The sequence below is a fragment of the Sorex araneus genome, chromosome 8 (genome assembly GCF_027595985.1).
Source record: "Sorex araneus isolate mSorAra2 chromosome 8, mSorAra2.pri, whole genome shotgun sequence".
NCBI classification, from domain to species: domain Eukaryota; kingdom Metazoa; phylum Chordata; class Mammalia; order Eulipotyphla; family Soricidae; genus Sorex; species Sorex araneus.
The window spans coordinates 44,738,279-44,759,845 of NC_073309.1; the positions used below are offsets into that span (position 1 = coordinate 44,738,279).

Genomic DNA, 21,567 nt, shown 5'->3' on the forward strand with positions numbered 1-21,567 from the left:
CCGCTCCTGTTCAGGGGAGGCTGGTCCCCGTCATCCTGGGGCGGGGAGGGGGTGGGGGTGGGAACGCACTGGAGGCTTTGCAGCTGCTGTGCTGAGTCCTTGGGGATCCTCCAGTTGTCCCCCCACCCCCTCAGCCAGGCTTCCTCCGGCCCAGTCAGCACCTCTGCACTCATGCTCAGCCCCCCCCCACCCCTCCACCCCCAGTTTCTTCATCCGGCTCAGCAGGGCCTGAGAGAGGAGTCCTGACCCGGGAGCCTCCCTGTCTGGGTTCAAATCCACACCCAGGGCTGTGTGGCCATGGGCAAGGTGTCCCGCACATGGCGGGGGCGGGCGGAGGTTACTCAGCCTCTCAGGAGAGATCCTCAATCAGCTCAAAGGCGGAATCAAACTGTGCAGACGCCTCCGAGTCTTTGTTTCTAAGGCCGGAAAATGGTTCTTTTTATTTTTTTTCCCTGGTTTTGGGGCCACACCCGGCAGTACTCAGGGCCCACTCCTGGCCCTGTGCTCAGGCCTCACTCCTGGTGGTGCTCAGGGATCAGACCCGGGTCAGCTGCACACAGGGCAAATATCCTACCCACCGTCGTATCGCTCCAGACCCCTGAGTCTCAGTTTCTGAGGCTAGAAAATGGGGTGAAGGCAAAGCAGGGCAGCGGAATCTGGCAGACCCGATCCCTGCCTCCCAGGTGGCCCGTGCCTCAGGCGTTGACCTTTGTCTTCTGTGTGTCCAGGGATGGGGGGGACAGCATTCCAAGTAATGCCCAGGGTCCACTTTTACCCACTCCCCAGGAAGTATTTCCAGGGGTCCCAGTGATTCTCAGTCACTCTGGCTGAAATGCTAGAACGATCTCAGTGCTCCTGGAGGCCTATAAGGGTTGGGAACCATACCAAACAATGCTTGGGGAGCCATGTGGGACCAGGGATCCAACCCTATGTCCAAGGCTCACTGCAGACAGGCATGTGCCTTAGCCCCTCTACCGTCTCTCTGACTCCCTTTAACATCTTTTTAACATTTGAGATCCAGGGCCTAGAGCAACAGTACAGTGGGTAGGGCACTTGCCTTGTACATGGCCGACCCGGGATCCCCACGTGGTTCCCCCAAGCACCACTAGGAGTGATTCCTGAGTGCAGAGCCAGGAATAACCCCTGAACATCTCTAGGTGTGACCTCTCCAAAAAAAAAAAAAGAAAGAAAGAAATGGAGGTGTTGGGATCAGGAAGACAGTGTCAAAGCCTGGAGCACATGCAAAGCATGCACAAGGCCCCAGGTTTGATCCCTGGCACTGCCTGCCCCCTGGAGCACTGCTGGGTGTGGCCCCCAAGTACTGCTGGGTCTGAGCAGTATCGCATCACCAGGCCCAAGCATTGGACCATCTGGTCTGACTGGGTGCCCTCCTGCCCCCACCCCACCTCCCGAGCATTGGTTGGGAGACCCTTTTCCTCCCAGTGAGATCTAATCCCATCCAAACACAGTGTACACTTATAAAATGCACAATTCAGTGGGTTTTAGTGTGGATGCAAAACTAAACTCTTTCCCCACTATCTAACTCCAGAACATTTTCATCACCCCCAAAAGAAGCCCATTAGCTCACTCAGGCGATCTGCATCCTGTCTCTGGATCTGCTGGCTTGGCTGTTTCACATAAGTGGGATCTTGCAGTAAGTGAAGGGCCTTTGGGGCCAGCTTCTTCCCCTTAACATAACGTGTTCCAGCCGTCTGTGGTCGGATGCAGCTGTCCTTCCTGGCCCCTCTGGTTTCAATGTTTAAAGTGTGACATCTTTTGACCAGACGTGTAGTTCAGGGGTAGAGCACATGTGTGGGGTCCTGAGTTTGATCCCTGGCACACACATGCACACAAAAGAATAAGTAAGTAAATCGAGCCGTCTTAAATTTTGTTTGGGTTTTTGGGAGAGGGCCACACCCGGTTGTATACTTCGGGCTATTTCCACGGGTGCTTGGGGAGCCGTTTGGTGCCTAGAATTGAACCCGGCCTCCTGTATGAAAAGCCTGCTCTCTGGGGCCGGAGTGATAGTACAGCAGGTAGGGCATTTGACTTGCACGCGGCTGACCTGGGTTCAATCCCCGGCATCCCATATGGTCCCCCAAACACCGCCAGGAGTAACCCCTGAGCATTGCTAGGTGTGACCCAAAAAGAAAAAAAAAAAAAAAAAGAAATCCTGCTCTCAGCCCATTGAGTGTCTTCCCAACCCAAAACAGGTGTTTTTTTTTGGGGGGGGGGGGGATTTGGAAGGTTGGGCCTCACCTGGCTATGCTCAGGGGTTACTCCTGGCTCTGCACCCAGGGTTACTCCTGGCAAACTTCAGGGAACCATATGGGATACTGGGGTTGAACCCAGGTGGGCCATGTGCAAGGAAAGTGCCTTACCCACTGTACTATCTCTTCTGCCCCATAGTTTAATTTTTTAAAATTCTCACTCGGGACCAGAGAGCTAGTACAGGGGTTAAGGCACTTGCCTTGCATGTAACTGACCTAAGTTTGGTCCTTGGCAGCACATAGGGTCCCACGAGACCCACCAGGAGTGATCCCTGAGCTGAGAGCCAGGAATAAGCTGTCAGCTGTGTACAGCCAGCTGTGGCCCCAAAGCCAAAAATTCCAAATAAAAATAAAATGCTGACCTTGAATACTGTCCATCTAACTGCCAGGCACAGGCCCCACTACAAATGAATGTACCACTTCCTGTTCACTGAAAGGTGTTGATCCTTAGGATCTCCCAGGCCAGTGTTTTTGAGGAGACGTGGGCCAGCTCCCTGAGAATGGCTGTATGTGGGAGGAGAAGTTAGAAGGAGGGGTAAGAGTAGGAAGTAATAGTCTTCCCCAGGGGCCCAGAGAGGTAGTACAGTGGGCAGGGTGCTTGCCTTGCATACAACCAACCCTGGGTTTTATTTTTTTGTGTTTTTTTTTTTTTGCTTTTTTTTGGGGGGGGTCACACTCAGCGATGCACAGAGGTTACTCCTGGCTCATAAACTCAGGAATTACTCCTGGCGGTGCTCAGGGGACCATATGAGATGCTGGGACTCGAACCCGGGTCAGCCATGTGCAAGGCAAATGCCCTACCTGCTATTGCTATTGCTCCAGTCCCTCCAACACTGGTTTGACTCTGAGCACCCATATGGTCTCCTGAGCCTGCCAGGAGTTATCTATGAGCACAGAGCCAGGAGTAAACCCTTAGCACAGCTTGATGTGGCCAATAAAAGGTCTCTTCCAGTTCTGCCCACTCTAAAGTGGTTCACGAGATCTAGTAGATTCTTTTCTGATCTTCTGGGAACACACACAACCCCCTGTTTTGGCAGTTGGGTGGAAACATCTTTTTTTCCCCACACCTGAAAGTTCTCAGACCTTCGTCCTGGCTCTCTGCTCAGGAATCACTCCTGGCAGGCTTGGGGAACCATGTGGGGTGCTGGGGGTTGATCCCAGGTGGACCATGTGCAGGGCAAGTGCCCTCCCCTCTGTACTGTCACTCTGGCCCCTGAAGCTTACCTTTTCCACTGGGCATGGCCTGAGCCCCTGATCTGTGTGAACATGTCCCTGGGCTGCACTTTCCGATAGGGTCACATTGGTCACTGACATTGCTCAGAGTGAAACTCCTGTTTTTTGGTTGTTTTTGTTTTGTTTTGTTTTGTTTTTTCCTTTTTTGGGTCACACCTGGCATGCTCAGGGGTTATTTCTGACTCTGCATTCAGGAATCACTCCTGGCGGCGCTCAGGGAACCATACAGGATGCTGGGAATCGAACCAGGGTCGGCTGCGTGCAAGGCAAATGCCCTACCTGCTGAACTATTGCTCCAGCCCCCAGAGTGAAACTTCTGGATTAAAAGGTGTATGAAGTAAAACTGGGGTGCCAGAGCCATAGGTCAGGGATCAGGAGGGCATGTCTTACATGTGCAAGGACCTGAAGCCAATCCCAGGCACCACAAGGACCCCCAGCAGTGCTGGGTTGAGGAGAACCACCTCACTGAAGCCAGACCATTGAACTCTCTGGCCCATTTGACTGTGTACCATCCAGAAGTGGCTTCCAATACCTCCTGAGTCACTTGGGAGGGCCCACCCCTGTCTTAAAAATAGGAAGTTCCAGGTTGTACCATCTCTCTACCTGATCATTGTTAGCTATCAATTAGCAAACTTTATATTCGCTATTATTCTGAAAGTGAGAAATTTTGCCTGTCTCATCTTTTCTTTTGGTTTTGGGACACACCTGGCACTGCTGATGGATCACTCCCAATGAAGCTCTGAGGACTATTTGTGGTGCCAGGGATCAAACCAGGGTGGCACCGTGCAAGGCAAGCACCCTACCAGCTCTAACATGACTTGTAAAATTTTCCACCTTCTGTAGTTTTGGCTTGCTATATTTGCCTTTACCTGTTTTCATGACTTCTATATAATGTAATTAATATCAACAGAGACTCTTTGGCATACAGTTCATAAAATTTCAACCAAATTTGACCAGGGCTAAAAGAGGTCATTTCTGTCTCGGGTGGCTGAAAAATGCAAGGCAGATGCATCTTTAAGATTGACCAGATCATTGCCTCAGTAATCTTTTTTTCTGGGCTCTATCTCCCCAGTGGTGGCCTCAGGAACTGATAGTGCGATGGTCCCCAACACCCTAAACCCACTTCTACCATCATCTCAAACCCTCCCTGAAAGAGAGCACCCCTTCTGAGCTCACCTAGATTCCAGATCAGTGGGATGAGTTTTCATTGGACTATTTTAGGTCACATGCCCTTTCTGATCCAATCCTATGGCCAGGATGATTCAGTGATTTCTTTGGTCAGGCCTCAGTCACATGAATGGTCTTTGAGGACGCATCAGTAGCACCTCAACAAACCAGAAGCGTTTTAACTATTGGTTCCCCTGATGTAATGTTACTTTCCTGACACCAGAGAGATTTCAGTATTACTGGAGGGGGTTGTTTTGTTTTGTTTTCATTTTACTTTTTGGGTCACAGTTTGAGATGCCCAGGTCCTGGCTCTGCACTCAGTAATGACTCCTGGTGGTGATCTAGGGAACATATGGGATGCCGGGGATTAAACCCGGGTCAGCCTCATGCGAGGCAAACACCTTACCTGCTGTACTATTGCTCAGACCCCAGGTGTCCATATTTTTGATTGGACAGGCTTGAGTCATGTGACCAGCTAGCTTTGACTAGTCTCTCTAGAAGCTCAGAACCTGGAGTGGGATTTGAGCTGGTGAAGAAGTCCTAAGAGATTGGGAGAGCTGGGCTGAAGCAATAGCACAGCGGGTAGAGCGTTTGCCTTGCACTCAACCCACCTGGGTTTGATTCCCAGCATCCCATATGGACCCCCAAGCACCACCAGGAGTAATTCCTGAGTGCATGAGCCAGGAGTGTAAACGCTGTGCATCGCTAATTGTGACCCAAAAAGCAAAAAAAAAAAAAAAGAAAGAAAGAAAAGAAAAGAAAGAAAGAAATTGGGAGAGCAAAACCAACCATTCTGCCCTATTCGACCTTGGAACAGAAATCTTGAGTTGGTGCTTGAGTTTTGCATTGCAGTCTTTGGCTAGAATCTGTTCCTACTTTAACTGTTTTGTTTTCTAGCTTTCTCCATCTGTTTAGAATCACACATAACATATGAGTATATTCTTTTGGTGAAAGATCTTACTAACAGAGAAGTCTTCAGTAAGACATGAATTTTCCCTTCACTGTATCTTTCAATCTGCACCTCATAGGAATCCTTAATCATTACTTGACTATTTGTTGTTCCAGACCACTTCCTAGGCATTTTTCACTGGCCTACATGGATTTCTCATGTATATTCTGATTTTCATGTTAAATTTAATTCTTTTTGTTTGTTTGTTTCTTTGTTTTGGGGCCACACCAGGTGGTGCTCAGCTGACTCCCAGCTCTGTGCTCAGGGATCACTTCTGGTGGTACTTGGGATCAAAGCCAGGTCAGCTGAGTTTGCAAGGCAGTTGCCCTGCCTGCTGTGCTATCTCTCCAGCCCCTTAGTTAAATTCTTCTTTTTTTTCTTTCCGGGTCACACCCATTATGCATAGGGGTTACTCCTGGCTCATGCACTCAGGAATTACTCCTGGTGGTGCTTGGGGGACCATGTGGGATGCTGAATCGAACCTGGGTCGGCCGCGTGCAAGGCAAACGCCTTACCCACTGTGCTATCGTTCCAGCCCCAAATTCTTGAGTTAATAGATCTTGAGTAAGTAGGTGTTTTTTTTTGATTCAGATATCAAGCACTTTTCTTTCTTTTCTTTTTTTTTTTCAACACTATATGAAAAATCTCTCCATCATCTCAGTCTCCGCCATTGACTGGATTCTGAGTTCCCAATAGGTACCATCTGTGACTGGTTTCTTGTTTTCGCCAAGGAATTTTTATGCATGTGCAACCCACTACAAATGTATTTTCATATGTATGCTCTGAATTACTTTTTCCTCTTAATGTTAAGCTTTGGCTATTATTCCATTCGGATGTGGATATGTTTAACCGTTTCCCTCTGGGTGGGCCTGGACTTGTTTTCCACTTTTTTCTCATGATAAACACCACACCAGTGAGATCCTCAGAGAAATGTCTAGGCTGTGATGTGCTCCTTAGACAAATGACCCTGTGTCTGTGTGCCAGCATTTCTTCTAGCTCTCTTGCTAGAGGAGAAGGTGCATGGGCGGGCCAACACCTGTGTGCCTTTTTTGCTTTGAAAGGACCTACCAGCTCATCTTCCTGAAGCCTCACCTAATTTGCATCCTGCAGAGAGTGACTCCATGTACCCATCTCCCTGTACGTTTAACATTCAGTATTACTGATCTGTAGTGTTGTTTTTTTTTTTCAATCTGATTAATAGAAAAGGATAGCTGGTTTTTATTTGCTTTCCCCTAATGGCTAGCAAGCCTGGGTATCTTTCCATGTGTTTATTTGTTGGTATGTGTATGGCCTCTTCACATCTGACACCCATGTCCCTCTGGGACGGGCTTTCCTTTTGCTGGTGTCATTCATTGTTGCACTGACCAAATCACAGTCACAGCTCCATTACATGCCAGACGCTTTTGGAGGCGGTCAGCAGAGGGCAAGCTGACACAACCTCTGCCCTCGGGAAGTGCACATTCTAGAAGCAAGACACCAATAAAAACACACAAATATTTCCACCACCACTGTCCCCAGTTTCCCTCCTGTGCAACCACCCCCCACCCTGTCCCTGGCAACCTGCCTCTATGGCAGACACTCCCCCCCCCCTCCTCCTCCTCCTCCTCCTCCTCCTCCTCCTCCTCCTCCTCCTCCTCCTCTCTCTCTCTCTCTCTTTCTCTCTCTCTCACTCTCTCTCTCTCTCTCTTTCTTTCTCTTTCTCTCCCTCTCAGGCACTGTGGTTTGCAATACTGTTACAGAAAGGGTACCATGCATCTTCCTTTCAGGACTCAGTTTTCATCCAGAATGATCATTTCCAACTATCATTGTCATAGTGCACTCTTCTCTGTCCCCCTTGGTGGCGCTTCCTACCATGGACCCTTCTGGTGAAGGGACAGCTGTTGGAACATTGTATAACTACAACTCAATCATGAACAACTTTCTAACTATATATATATCACTATATATATATATATATATATATATATATATATACATAAACACACAAACAGCAATAGTACAGCAGGTAGAGCATTTGCCTGTACATGGCCCATCCGGGTCTGATCTCCAGCACCCCATATGGTCTCCTGATCCTGCTAGGAGTGATCCCTGAGCACAGCTGGGTGTGGCAAAAAAAAAAAAATCCCAGGGGCTGGAGCGATAGCACACAACGGGTAGGGCGTTTGCCTTGCACGTGGCCAACCCGGGTTCAAATCCCAGCATCCCATATGGTTCCCCTGAGCACTGCCAAGAGTAATTCTTGAGTGCAGAGCCAGGAGTGGCCCCTGTGCATTGCCGGGTGTGACCCAAAAAGCAAAAAAAAAAAAAAAATCCCACAGAAATAAAGTACCAGAGAGATAGTAGAAGGGTTATGGCTTTTGCCATGCATGCTATCAACCCTGATTCCATCTCTGGCACTGCAAATGTCTCCCAAGCACTGCCAGGAATCCAGGAATGACCCTTGAGCCAGGAATATACTCTATGCCAGACATTGCACAAAAAACAAAACAAAACAAAAACAGGACAAAACAGAACAAAACAAACACACAAGCAAAGGCAGAGCTATGGTGATAAGCCCGGTACAGATTAGGGGATTTCTTTGATTGTCATAAAATGGTTCCTTGCTCTAGTACATATTAACTTTTTTTTTCCTTTTTGGGTCACACCCGGCGATGCACAGGGGTTACTCCTGGCTCATGCACTCAGGAATTACTCCTGGCGGTGCTCGGGGGACTATATGGGATGCTGGGATTTGAACCCGGGTTGGCCGTGTGCAAGGCAAGCGCCCTACCCACTGTGCTATCGCTCCAGCCCCCCCCCAATATTAACTTTTATCTGTTTTCTTTCCGTTTGTCATTTGGCTTCTAACTACAGCTAAAAATTTCTCCTGATGAATTTTTTAAAAAAGTCCCCCCCCTCTCCGGGTAAAATTTTCCCTCATGATTTTTATGCTTAGAAAGATTTTCTTCATTTCCAAGAGTATAGAACCATTCGCTCAGGTTTTCTTCTATTGCCTTATGGATTTACTTAGTCCATTTAAATCTTTAATCCATCTGGAATTGCTCACAGCATAAAGAGCCAGGGACCAGCTAAACTGGTGAAGACGTCGGTCCATGAGCATTCGTTGAGTCTTTTCCTTGGAGATGGTTAGGAGCACTCATGCTATATGCGAATTCTCTGCGTCACTGCGTCTTCCCTTGCACTTCCTGTCTGTCCCTCTGCACACCAACCATAAATCATTATAGTGGCAAGGCTAGCACTTGACAAATGAAGTACCTAACTTCTCCAGGCCTGTTTCCTCCTTGTAATACAGGGATCCCACCAATTTTGCAGGGTTATTCTGAGAACGAAAGATTTAACGGGACCCCCTTTAGTCTTAGAGGGTTCAGCCATGCCTCCTAAAGAAGATGACGTTGGAGCTAACATGGATTGACAAGGAAGAGCAGGCCTGGTGGAAGGGACTAGCAAGGGCAAAGGTCCCGGCGCGGGAACTAGATTAGCGGGGACGCCTCTGAATGGGGGCGCAGAGAGGGGTTCGCTGTCACCGTAAAGGTACTGTAGAGCCACAGCTGATCATCTAGAGGGACAGTGGGGCCCGCTGACCCTGGCCTTATTCCTACAGTCAATGGAGTCGCAGGTGGAGGAGTGGTACCGCGAAGTGGGAGAGCTACAGGCACAGACGGCAGCGCTGCCCCTGGAGCCGGCCAGTAAGGAGCTGGTGGGCGAGCGGCAGAACGCGGTGGGCGAGCGCCTGGTGCGTCTTCTTGAGCCCTTGCAAGAGCGCCGCCGCCTGCTGCTCGCCTCCAAGGAGCTGCACCAGGTGGCGCACGACCTAGATGACGAGCTGGTGAGCACTTTCGCGTGGAGCTGGGGCGGGACCACGACACTGGGAGGCTTGGGAGAGTGGGGCAGGGCGTGCAGGCAGCGGCGGCCGGGAGGTCGGGGCGGGGCCTGGACCTGGATAGGTGGAGGTGTGCAAGGGTGAGGCGGATCCGTGAGGGGGGCGGGGCCTGGGCCTGGATAGGTGGAGGTATGCGAGGGTGGGGCGGAAACGTTAGAGGGGGAGGAGCCTAGGACGGGGCGGGGTTGTGGGACGGAGGTTCAAGCCTGAGACTACTGAAGCCCTCAGACTTAAATCATCCAGCCCTCCACTTAAAGCACGAATTTATTCATTCTCTCTTTATTGATTTATTTTTGTCTTTTTTGGGTCACACCCGGCAATGTTCAGGGGTTATTCCTAGCTCTGTGCTCAGGAATGACGCCTGATGGTGGGGACCATATGGGATGCTGGGGATCCGACCCGGGTCCGCAGTGTGCAAGGCAAACGCCCTACCCGCTGTACTATCGCTCGGGCCTCTCACTCACTCTAATATTCCTTCATAATTTGTTTAGAGAGTTCAAGTTTTTTGAGGCAGAAGAGACAGTACAGCATGTAGGGGGCTTCCCATATGGGAAGACCCTCCAGGAGTCATCCCTGAGTACAGAGCAAGGAGTAAGCACTTGCTGGGGTATGCCTGCCCTCCCAAAAAATTTCAAGATTAAAAAAATATTCTTTGTGGGGGCTGGCTGAACCACACTCGGCAATGCTTTCAGGGGCTATTTTGGCTCTGTACTGAGGAGAGACCCCTGTAATGCTTATGGGGATCGGAGCAGGGGTCATCTGCATGCAAGGCAAGCCTTTCCATCTTTACTATCTCTCCAGCCTTTATATTCCTGTAGTCACTTTCAATCATTCACTGATCTATTCACAAAATCATTTTGTCATCGGCTCTTCCTTTATTCCTTTCTTATTTATTAGCTTACTGCTCATTTATCCACTCACTTGTCCATTCTCATTCAGTCACTCACTTCCCAATTTTCTCATTCATTCATTCATTCATTCACTCACGAGGTGGTTCATTCATGTTCTCATTCAGGGTGGAGATTGTGGCTGGATGATGCTGGGATTGCAGGTTATGTCTTGTTCTTGGTCAGAGAGAGCTCAGAGTTCAAAGGGTGCGGAATAATACACCCCAAAAAGGGAGTGACAACTGTGGATGTATTAGGGTTGTGATGAGGGGGACTGGGGAATTATGAGAAGTCCCTGACCCAGGAGTCAGGAGTCCCTGCTGTCAAGGAGGGTTTCCTGGAGGAGGGGGTGCCTGGATTGAGGTAAGAGAACAAGTGTCCTGAGTAAATGGGAAACAGGCAGCAGGACTTGCAGATGCCAAGGCCCAAGGTGAGTTAGCATAAAGCTGCTCCAGTGCTCAGCTGGAAGTACACAGAAGGGCCTTGGATCCTGTGTCTTACAGTTGAATTTGGGCCCATTCTTGCCCTAACCTGCTTCCTGTATCCTCTCCAGGCGTGGGTCCAAGAGCGGCTGCCACTGGCCATGCAGACTGAACGGGGCAGTGGTCTGCAGGCTGTCCAACAGCACATCAAAAAGAATCAGGTGAGGGGGCCTGAAAGATAGTAGAGTGAGTAGGGCACTTGCCTTGCAATGACCGACCTCAGTTTAATCCCCAGAACTGCCAGGAGTGATTCTTGAGTGCAGAGCTAAGAGGAAGCCCTACACACACACACACACACACACACACACACACACACACACACACACACACACACACACACACACACAAAAGCAGGTGATAGAGACATAGCTCATATACTTTGGACAAGGCAGTGCTTCCTCTCTATGGTGTCTCAACAAAGACAGAAGCAGGTGGCCAGAGTTAGGAAGGGGAGAGGTTTAGAACACACTTGAATGTGAATGATAGGAAGCCCAGGGTGGGTAACGGCCCTGAGGGCGTTATTGACTTTTGTAATTGAGAAGATTGGGACAGGGCTGGGACTGGGGCTCAGTAGCAGAGCACATTCCTCACCTGTGTGAGGCCCTGGGTTTGATTCCTCACCCGGCTGGGGGGAAAAGACACAAAGGCTGGAGAGCACATATATATGCATCATTACAGGGCTGGGGATACGGCTCTAAGGGCGACAGCATGGGCTTTGCATGTGGGAGACCTGGGTTGATCTCCAGCACCGCATGGTCGCTTGAGCACTGCCAGGAAGGGCCTCTGAGCATTGCTGGGTGAAGTCCCTCAAAAGAAAAAGAAAGCCATCATAATGTAATACATGAATCAAAGACTTCCTGTGTATGGAGTCTGCCTGCCTTTGTGGGTTAGAGTGATTGTTTCATTGAGTTCCCACTGTAGGTAGGAGGTAGGTATTGCCATTACCCCCTATTACTAACCCATGAGCCAGGTTCAACTCCTCTGTCTCTCTCAGAGAGCCCGGCAAGCTACCGAGAGTATTCCACCCACAAGGCAAAGCCTGGCAAGCTACCCGTGGTGTATTCGATATGCCAAAAACAGTAACAACAAGTTTCACAATGGAGACGTTACTGGTGCCTGATCGAACAAATCAGTGAACAACGGGGCGAGGACGACAGTACTACAGTGCTACTCCATGAAAAGGAACTGAGGCAAATGCCTGATGGTGGTGCCTTTTATTTGGGGGGTGGAGGGACACACCCTTCAATGCTCAGGGCTTACTTCTGGTTCTGCACTAAGGGATCACATCTGGCACGGTGCTCAGGGGACCCTGTGGGGTGCTGGGGATCAAACCTGAGTGGGCTGCATGTGAGGCAAAACGCCCTAGCCACTGAGCTCTCTCTCCAACCCTTCCCTTTCCCCAATTGCTGGGTATAAATACTCGCTGCACCCGAGCAGCGTGATTTTCAACCGTTTAGGGGGGTCTCGCTCATCACTGGGGCGTGTTTCAGGGCACACCCAGTCTCGTGGGAGTCAGCTTCCCGGGTGCTAATCTTGGTCCCCCCTTCCCGCCCCCAGTTACTAGCTACTAGTTCTGGAGCCAAGTATTTGGGTGCTGCGTGGTCTGACTTGCCGCCTGCAACGTGCAGAGGGATAAGTGAGCCCCTGAGAGCTGGGGGGTGACGCGGTGGGCCTCCCCGGCGCCCCCGCACCCACAGCCTCTCTCCCTGCCCCCCAGGGCCTGCGGCGGGAGATCCAGGCGCACGGGCCCCGGCTGGAGGAGGTGCTGGAGCGCGCCGGCGCGCTGGCCTCGCTGCGCAGCCCAGACGCGGAGGCCGTGCGCCGAGGCCAGGAGCAGCTGCAGAGCGCGTGGAGCGGCCTGCGCGAGGCGGCGGAGCGGCGGCAGCAGACGCTGGACGCCGCCTTCCAGGTGGAGCAGTACTACTTCGACGTGGCCGAGGTGGAGGCGTGGCTGGGCGAGCAGGAGCTGCTCTTGATGAGTGAGGACAAGGGCAAGGTGCGCCCCAGCTGGGGGGCGCGGAGGGCTGGGGCGGGGGTGCGGGGCACTGCGGCCTCATTGCGGGCTCCGTGTCCCCCCAGGACGAACAGAGCACCCTGCAGCTGCTGAAGAAGCACCTACAGCTGGAGCAGGGCGTGGAGAACTACGAGGAGAGCATCGCGCAGCTGTCGCGACAGTGCCGGGCGCTGCTGGAGATGGGGCACCCCGACAGGTGGGCAAGCCCGGGAGTTGGGGCTCGGTGGGGGAGGGCCGGAATTCAGGGTTGGGGATGATATGCAGGACCGGAAGTCTGCGTTTGCGTCGTGGGGGGAAGGCCAGAGGGAGGAGCCCCCTCTGGGATTCGAACGTAGCCCGTGAGGGTGACAATAGGACTGAGAAGGGAAGTTAGATGACAGGGGAGGGCTTTAGAAAAGACGTTGGGGGGGGGCTGTACTTGGCCCCCAGCGCATTTAGGCTGGAGTCAGGGGTGGGAGCAGGTATTGGGAGTTTGGGACCAAGGCTTAGATCTGGAAAGGGGCACAGGGTTAAGACCCCTGTACACCCCCCCACCCCTAACTTGGCGATTGAGGCGGAAGGTAGGGCCTGCTCCAGGAGCTGGGGGCCTCACCCAGGTTAGTGGAAGGGCAGGACTGGGGTCAAGGACAGAAGGATGGAGAGGATGAGCTAATCAAGCATGGGGAAAAAAATCCCCCCCCCCCATCCCCAGGAAGGCTGAGGTGCAAGGGCTGAGCTGAGTGACTCCCCGACTTGTAGGAAACAGTTGGGCCAGGGAGGTGGCTCAGAGGACAGAAGTGCAGCTTGGCAGGTGGGAGCCCCCAGGGTCCATCCCCAGCACCCCACAGTTCCCTGGAGCGACACCCAGCACGTCGCCCCTGAACACAGCCAGGTGTGACCCCCAAACCCAGACAGAACTTCAGAGTCCCCTGGATGGAGGTGTCAGAGGGGCACAGTTCTGTCGCAGGACTCAGGGGTCCCCGTCTGTGCCTCCCCGACAGCGAGCAGATCAGCCGGCGGCAGTCCCAGGTGGACCGTCTGTACGTGGCACTCAAGGAGCTGGGCGAGGAGCGCCGAGTGAGCCTGGAGCAGCAGTACTGGCTGTACCAGCTCAGCCGCCAGGTGGACGAGCTAGAGCACTGGATCGCCGAGAAGGAGGTAGTGGCCGGCTCGCCTGAACTCGGCCAGGACTTTGAGCACGTCACGGTGAGCATGGGGCGGGTTCCTCCCAACACTGCCCAGCCCTGGGCTGCTTCGGGCTTCTGGCAGCTCCGGACCTCAGGTTCCAAGCCCAGCTCTATAGAGAGCCTACTGGTGGGATATAACGTCAGTCACATCAGACCCTCCCAGCACACAGCGTCCCATGCGCTAGTTACTGTAACTGACTATTGTAACTAACTCTTTTCTCTTGATTCCTGTGACAGTGCCAGCTGTTCCCGGTGTAGGTACTTCAGGATCCAGGGTGGCTTTTTAATTTTTAAAAAAATTTATGTATCTAGGGGCTGGAGCAATAGCACGGTGGGGAGGGCGTTTGCCTTGCACACGGCCAACCCGGGTTTGATTCCCAGCATCCCATATGGTCCTTCGAGCACCGCCAGGAATAATTCCTGAGTGCACAGAGCCAGGAGTAACCCCTGAGCATTGCTGGGTGTGGCCCAAAAAGCAAAAAAAAAAAATTATATATCTATTTTGTTGCTTTTTTTCTGGGGAATGGCACACCCAGTGGTGCTCAGGGCTTATTCCTAGCTCTGCACTCAGGCATTACTCCTGGCAGGCTCTGGGGACCATATAGCACAGCAGCTAGGGCTGTGTCTTGCACGCGGCCGACCCGGGTTCGATTACTCCATCACTCTCAGAGAGCCCGGAAAGAGAGTATCCCGCCTGCGCCGCATAGCCTGGCAAATGACCCGTGGCATATTGGATATGCCAAAAACAGTAACAACAAGCCTCACTATGGACACGTTACTGGTGCCTGCTCCAGCAAATCGATGAACAACGGGATGACAGTGCTACAGTGCTACATACTACATGCTAGGCAAACTCCCTACCCATTGGTTGTACTGTCACCCTTGCCCCATATTTCTATTCTATGCCTAGTTTATCCTGGGCCATAAGTTTTTGCCCCTTCAGTTTCTTCTGGGATAGTCTTTTTTTTCCCCCTTCCAACTAGCCTCCTGGTCAGCTTTAGGGCCAATCTGCTTTTCCTCAATTGGACCCAGGGATGGGGTAAACCCGTCCATTGAGCCCTGAAAGTTTCGTGGTTCATCTTGGGTGTTTTGTTCACCTGGATATCCTCAATGGCCAAAGACTCTCCATGTAAACCCTTCCATTCAGCATTACTCCCTACATTTTTAAGCATGTGCAGTAAGAATCCCACACTGTTTGGGGGCCACTGGACCCACTGTTTGACCTGGGCTGCACCTCCCAATTTCAACACTGTGACACTGGAAGGGCACCATGTTTCTTTGTTTCTGCCCAGTGGTACCCTTCAGCTACCAAGTGGCTTTTCAGACAGGACATCCTCATGGCCTGCAGTTTCCCCCAGTCTTCTTAAAGGGAGCTGGAAGGGAGGCCAGAGCAATAGTATAGCGGGGAGGGCATTTGCATTGTGTTCGCCTGACCCAGGTTCAATCCCCTGCATCCCTTGTGGTCCCTGGAGCCCTGCCAGGAGTGTCTTCTGAGCACAAGCTAGGAGTAAGACCTGAACACTGCAGGGTGTGGCAAAAAAAAGCCAGGGGAGGGGGAAAGGCTTAACAGGAAGGGAAGGTTCAGAGCCTCTTGACTTTCATGATTTCTTAGGGTTATGGGGTCAGGTGAATCGTGTGCCATCTTGAGACCACCTCGGAGCACTTATAGAAAATCCGGGGGTGTTTTTTTTTTTCAGGGTTATCATTATTGCTATTTTTTTTACCTGCCCCAAGAGTGGAGTTTGGGGGCTGGAGTGATAGTACAGCAGATAGGGTGTTTGCCTTGCACAGGGCTGACCCAGTTCCCTTCCTGGTATCCCGTGTGGTCCCCAAACGCTCCAGGAGTGAGCCCAGAGCCAGGTGTAAGTCCTGAGCAGCACCAGATGTGGCCTACCAAAAAAAAAAAGAGTGGGGTTTTGGAGGGCTGGGGGGGCCACCCACAGTGCTATATTTCACCCACACTGTACCCCACACCCTGCCTGGTACCAGGTACTGCAGGAGAAATTCTCCGAGTTCGCCAGTGAGACGGGCACCGCGGGGCGGGAGCGCCTGGCAGCCGTGAACCAGATGGTGGACGAGCTCATCGAGTGTGGCCACACGGCGGCGGCCACCATGGCCGAGTGGAAGGACGGGTTGAACGAGTCCTGGGCCGAGCTGCTGGAGTTGATGGGGACACGGGCGCAGCTGCTGGCCGCCTCACGGGAGCTACACAAGTTCTTCAGCGACGCCCGGGAGCTGCAGGGACAGATCGAGGAGAAGCGGCGGCGACTGCCCCGCCTGACCGCGCCCCCGGAGCCCAGGCCTAGTGCCAGCTCCATGCAGCGGACCCTGCGCGCCTTCGAGCATGACCTGCAGCTACTCGTGTCCCAGGTGGGCCTTCGGGAGGGCCCAGCGGGACAGGGGACTGGGGCAGCAGAGAGAGCAAGAGGCAGGCTGCAGAGCGGGTCAGAGTCTGGACGGAGACTGGGGAAGCAGATGGGGGGGACAGAGAGGAAAGACAGGTGAGGCTGGAGCCCTGGGACAGCAGGGAAGGCGCTTTCCTTGCACGCAGCCGACACGGGTTCAATCCCTGGCATCCCCTGTGGTCCCATGAGTAACGCCAGGAGTGATTCCTGAGTGCTAAACTGGGAATAACCCTTGAGCACAACAACATGTCGCCCCCCCCAACAAAAAGAAATAGAAAAGGAAGGAAGAAGAGGACCAGAGAGAGCGCGGGGTGGGGGGGCGCTTGCCTTGCATGCAGCCAACCTTGATTCAATCCCTGACACCCCATATGCCCTGCTGAGCACCGTCAGATATGGCCCAAGTAACAATTTTATAAAAATAAAAAGTTTTTTTTGTTTGTTTTTTAGTTGTTTTTTTTTTGGGGGGGTCACACCCGGCAATGCACAGGGGTTACTCCTGGCAATGCTCAGGGGACCATATGGGATGCTGGGAATCGAACCAGAGTCAGCCACATGTAAGGCAAACTCCCTACCTGCTGTACTATCGCTCCAGCCCCCCAAAAGTAAAAAGTTCTTAAAAATTATATTTTTAATTAAAAAAGGAAAAAATAATATCATTCTAGAAGCTGGAGCGATAGTACAGCGAGTAGGGCATTTGCCTTGCACACGGTCCACCCGGGTTTGATTCCTGGCATCCCATATGTTACTCCAAGCTCGCTGTGACTGATTGTAGACTGAGTGTAGAGCTAGGAGTAACCCCTAACCACCACCGGGTGTGGCCCCCAAAACCAAATAAATAAATAAAAGCAGTAGAGCTCTCAGCCGAAAGGAAGCAGGCAGCGGGCTGGAGGGAAGTGTGAGTGCAGACCCCCAGCCTCTTCAGACTGTCCCAGCCCTCCGAGTGCAGACCCCGGCTCCCCCCTCAGGTGCGGCAGCTGCAGGAAGGGGCAGCACAGCTGCGGACAGTGTACGCGGGCGAGCACGCCGAGGCCATCGCCAGCCGAGAGCAGGAGGTGCTGCAGGGCTGGAAGGAGCTGCTAGCCGCCTGCGAGGACGCACGCCTGCACGTCAGCTCCACGGCCGACGCGCTGCGCTTCCACAGCCAGGCCCGGGACCTGCTCTCCTGGATGGACGGCATCGCCAGCCAGATCGGGGCTGCCGACAAACCCAGGTGCCCCCCCCTACCCCCTCTTACCCTGCTGGCCCCGCCCTGAAAGAAGTCGCAAGAGCCTGTGAACTGGGCACTTCATGTGTCCTTATTAGGGCTCCAGGGCAGGCATGTCACCGCGGGGCTCACAGTATGGGTCATCTTCCTGCCCTCTGTTCTTCGCTGTTGTCCCTGACTGGCCACCCATGTGGCTGGCTGGCCACAGGACAGACTGAAGCCAGGACAGAGTTGGGGAAGGATGGGACCTTTATTTGTGACATCAGCTGAACATGTCTTCTTTTTACTCTGTGTGTGTGTGTGTGTGTGTGTATGTTTTGTGGGCGGCCACATCCTGCAGTGCTCAGGATTTGCTCCTGGCTTTGCACTCAGGGATGACTCGGGGAATCATATGGGGTGCCAGGGATCGAACGTGGGTTGGCTACGTGCAAGGCAAGTGCCCTCCCCACTGTACTATCGTATCGCTCTGGCTCCTCATCAGCCTTCTTAGCCCCCAGGCCCACACCTGTCCGATATACTGGTCCATGGACCTGCAGTTAGAACCTACGCCCAGACCAGTGGCGTTCAACCTCTCAGTCTGCCTGCACACCTGCACCGCTCAGTGGACTGGTGTTGGAGAGTTACTGAACTAGCAGGCACTGGTTTTTGGCTCCCGTCAGGGTTCTGCATGAGCGTCTGGCAGAAACCTGCCAATGTTCCCGGCCTAGGAGTTTCTGTCCAGATCAAGCCTGTGCATCCACAGAGAGAGAGAGAGAGAGAGAGAGAGAGAGAGAGAGAGAGAGAGAGAGGGAGGGAGGGAGAGGAGGGAGAGAGAGAGGGAGGGAGGGAGGGAGGGAGGGAGGGAGGGAGGGAGGGAGGGAAAGAGAGAGAGAGAAAGAGAGAGAGAAAGAAGCTGAGAAGCTGGTCAGAAGGCTGGAGCACAGGCAGGAATGACCCCCCGAGCACTGAGCTGCAAGGAGCCCCTAAGCAGCACCATGTGTGGCCCCTAAACTAAAGAAACAGAGCTGGGGCTGGAGCAATAGGACAGCGGGTAGGATGCTTGCATTGCATGTGGCTGACCTGGGTTCGATCCCCGTTGTCCCATATGGACCCTCAAGCACTGCTGGGAGTAATTCGGAGTGCAGAGTCAGGAGTAAGCTGCCCTGAGCACTGCGGGTGTAGTCTAAAGACAAACAAAATAAGACAGATTTTCTGTCACTGAGCCATATTCCCAGCCCCCAGAATCTTTCAAATATCAAAACAAAGGCCAGGGAGATGCTCGCCAGGTACTGGAGTGTGTATCTTGCATGTGGGAGCCCCGCGGTGGATACACATGGTCCCCCTAGGTATACTGGGAGCAATCCTCAACCTGAGCTGGGAGTAGACCCCCAAGCGCTGTCGGGTGTGACCCAAAACAAAACCAATGAAAAGCGGTGACAGTATATTGACCCCATGTGTCGGGTCAGCCATCACGTGGTCAGTCTGGATTCATCCATATCCTCACAGCCCTCCACTGCTCCTCATCGACTTATTTTCACACAAATCTCAGTTTCCTATTAGGTCACAGGATATGTTTTAAAATTATAAATGTCCCACTCTTAGTTGATGAGTTGGCTTCAGGAGCTGAGGGAAAGAAGGGTCACAGAAGGACAGAAGGACAGAGCTAGAGGGGCCAGAGAAGTAGTACTAGGGGATATGGCACTTGCCTTGCATGCAGCCAAGCTGGGTTTGATCTCCAGCATCACTTAGGATTCCCCAGTGGACCACTGGCCACCTGAGCCCAGGGGATGGGCATTCTAAGCAGGGCCAGGAAGGATCCCTAAGCACAGAGCTAGGAGTAAGTCCTGAGCATTGCTGGGTGTGGCCCAAACACACACGCGCGTGCGCACACACGCACGTACGCACACACACACATGCATGTGCACACACACACGCAGGCACACATATGCACAGAGATGGAATATTGTAGCAGCAGCGCTTAGGGGAGAATCAAAAAGCTCATTAGGGACACGCTGAGTCCCAAGTAGTAGTAGGACTCATTGGCACACAGGACCCTCAGAAATAATTTGGTACATCTTACAAGGTGCTGCATGCTCACCAGTGGAATCTGGGATTTGTGTGGCTCTGCAACCACTTAGATCAGCGCTACCGAGTAGTTACACAGCCACAAATAGGTGCCACGGGATTTAAGATTTTCTCATGAATGCATCCAACCAGCAAAAAGTGGTTGGTGAGACTCTCTGTCAAGAGCTCGGTGTGGAATGCCGCGTGGCCCAGCCAGTGTCTCTGCCACATAGAATCTGTATGAAAACTTGGGAGCTTTTCCTGTTCTAAGAGCATCAAAGTCCGAGGTGTACTTGCTTTGTTTTGTTTGTTGGGCCATAGGAATTACTCCTGGCTCTGCACTCAGGAATCCCTCCTGGCGGGGCTTGGAGAACCATGTGGGATGCCAGGGATCAAACCTGAGTTGGCTGTGTGCCAGGCAAATGCCCTCTCTGCGCTGTGCTCTCTCAAGTCCCAACAGTGTGTAGTATTTGGGTTCAGGGGCACACCCAGCTGCGTTCAAGGCTTACTCCTGGCTCTGTGCCCAGTAATTATTTCTGGCAGGCTCAGGGGAATCACATGGGATACCAGGAATCGAACCTGAGTCAGATGTATGCAAGGCAAGCGCCCTCCCTGCTGTACTATGGCTCCGGCCCTTTAACAATGTGTACTTTTGGGCTGGAGCATAGCACAGCAGGTAGGGCATTTGCCTTGCACGGGTTCGATTCCCAGCATCCCATATGGTCTCCTGAACACCGCCAGGAGTAATTCCTGAGTGTGCAGAGCCAGGAGTAACCTGTGTGCATCGCCAGGTGTGACCCAAAAAAAAAACAAAGCAAGAAAAACAAACAAACAGTGTGTACTTTTATACTTCAGTGTGTCTCACTTCATCTAAGCCACATCCCACGGGCTCATCTGCTACCGTAATGGCTAGCACAGGCTTAGCAGAGGTTGACTCGTGGACGGAAAAGTGGGGGACACTAGTGGCATCTCCACACCGCAGCACGGCTAGTGGAAAGGAAGCTTGGATCTTGAAACCCTTCATTAGAATTCCCGGAGCATGACATTTTAGCACCTTGAGGAGAAATGGAATCAGTAAAGACCCCAGGATCCACAGAACATAGTCGAAGGCGTGGGGGGGCAGGGGATGTCCCGGGATGGCCTGCAGCGGGGCTGGTTGGGAGCTCCTGCTGGGGCAGGCTCAGGGAGGCTGCCATGACCGGGGCTCAGATCCCGGCCCGCCGCCCACTGCAGGGACGTGTCCTCGGTAGAGGTGCTCATGAACTACCACCAGGGCCTGAAGACTGAGCTGGAGGCGCGGGGCCCCGAGCTGACAGCCTGCCAAGAGCTGGGGCGCTCCCTGCTGCTCAACAAGAGTGCCATGGCTGATGAGGTGCGGAGGGCACAGGGCGGGTGGGGGGGAACCCCCACCCTGCTGCATCCCACAGGGTGGGAACCCCCCTTGACCCTTCTCTCCTCCACCACCGCCGGTCCCAGATCCAGACGCAGCTGGACAAGCTGGAAACCAGAAGGGAGGAGGTGTCTGACAAGTGGGACCGCCACTGGGCCTGGCTGCAGCAGAGTGAGTGGGGGCTCGGCCCCGTGGCCTCCAGGGCTCAGGACACACGCCAGCCTGTCCTAGAGGGCCGCAACAGCCTCTCAAGGGTCTTCACAGCAGCATGTGTGAATGTCTGGGAGAGGGGAGGTTGTCTCCGCGGAATGCCTGTTGGTGGCCTCCAAGGGGGCCGGTAGGGGAGCCTGGGCTGCCCTCAGAAATCACCCTGGTCCCTTTTAATGCTGAGGTGCCTGGGGTGGTCAGGGCTGCAGTTGGAGCTACTGGCGTGTGTGTGTGTGTGTGTGTGTGTGTGTGTGTGTGTGTGTGCACTTG

The 21,567-nt window shown here is 52.9% G+C and overlaps 1 protein-coding gene across 3 annotated transcripts in view; it reads left to right on the plus strand.

Moving 5' to 3' along the window:
• SPTBN4 (spectrin beta, non-erythrocytic 4) overlaps positions 1–21,567 on the plus strand; it is a 94,752-nt gene that overhangs the window by 64,826 nt on the left and 8,359 nt on the right. For all 3 annotated transcript variants that reach the window (XR_008631261.1, XM_055145822.1, XM_055145823.1), the window contains 9 exons: positions 9,221–9,445; positions 10,940–11,029; positions 12,586–12,864; positions 12,948–13,078; positions 13,863–14,067; positions 16,038–16,418; positions 17,419–17,663; positions 20,934–21,072; positions 21,177–21,261. Coding sequence is in view for 2 of the 3 variants with exons in the window: in XM_055145822.1 (XP_055001797.1) it covers positions 9,221–9,445; positions 10,940–11,029; positions 12,586–12,864; positions 12,948–13,078; positions 13,863–14,067; positions 16,038–16,418; positions 17,419–17,663; positions 20,934–21,072; positions 21,177–21,261 (1,780 nt within the window). In the remaining variant the exon portion in view is untranslated. The remainder of the gene's footprint in view (positions 1–9,220; positions 9,446–10,939; positions 11,030–12,585; positions 12,865–12,947; positions 13,079–13,862; positions 14,068–16,037; positions 16,419–17,418; positions 17,664–20,933; positions 21,073–21,176; positions 21,262–21,567) is intronic.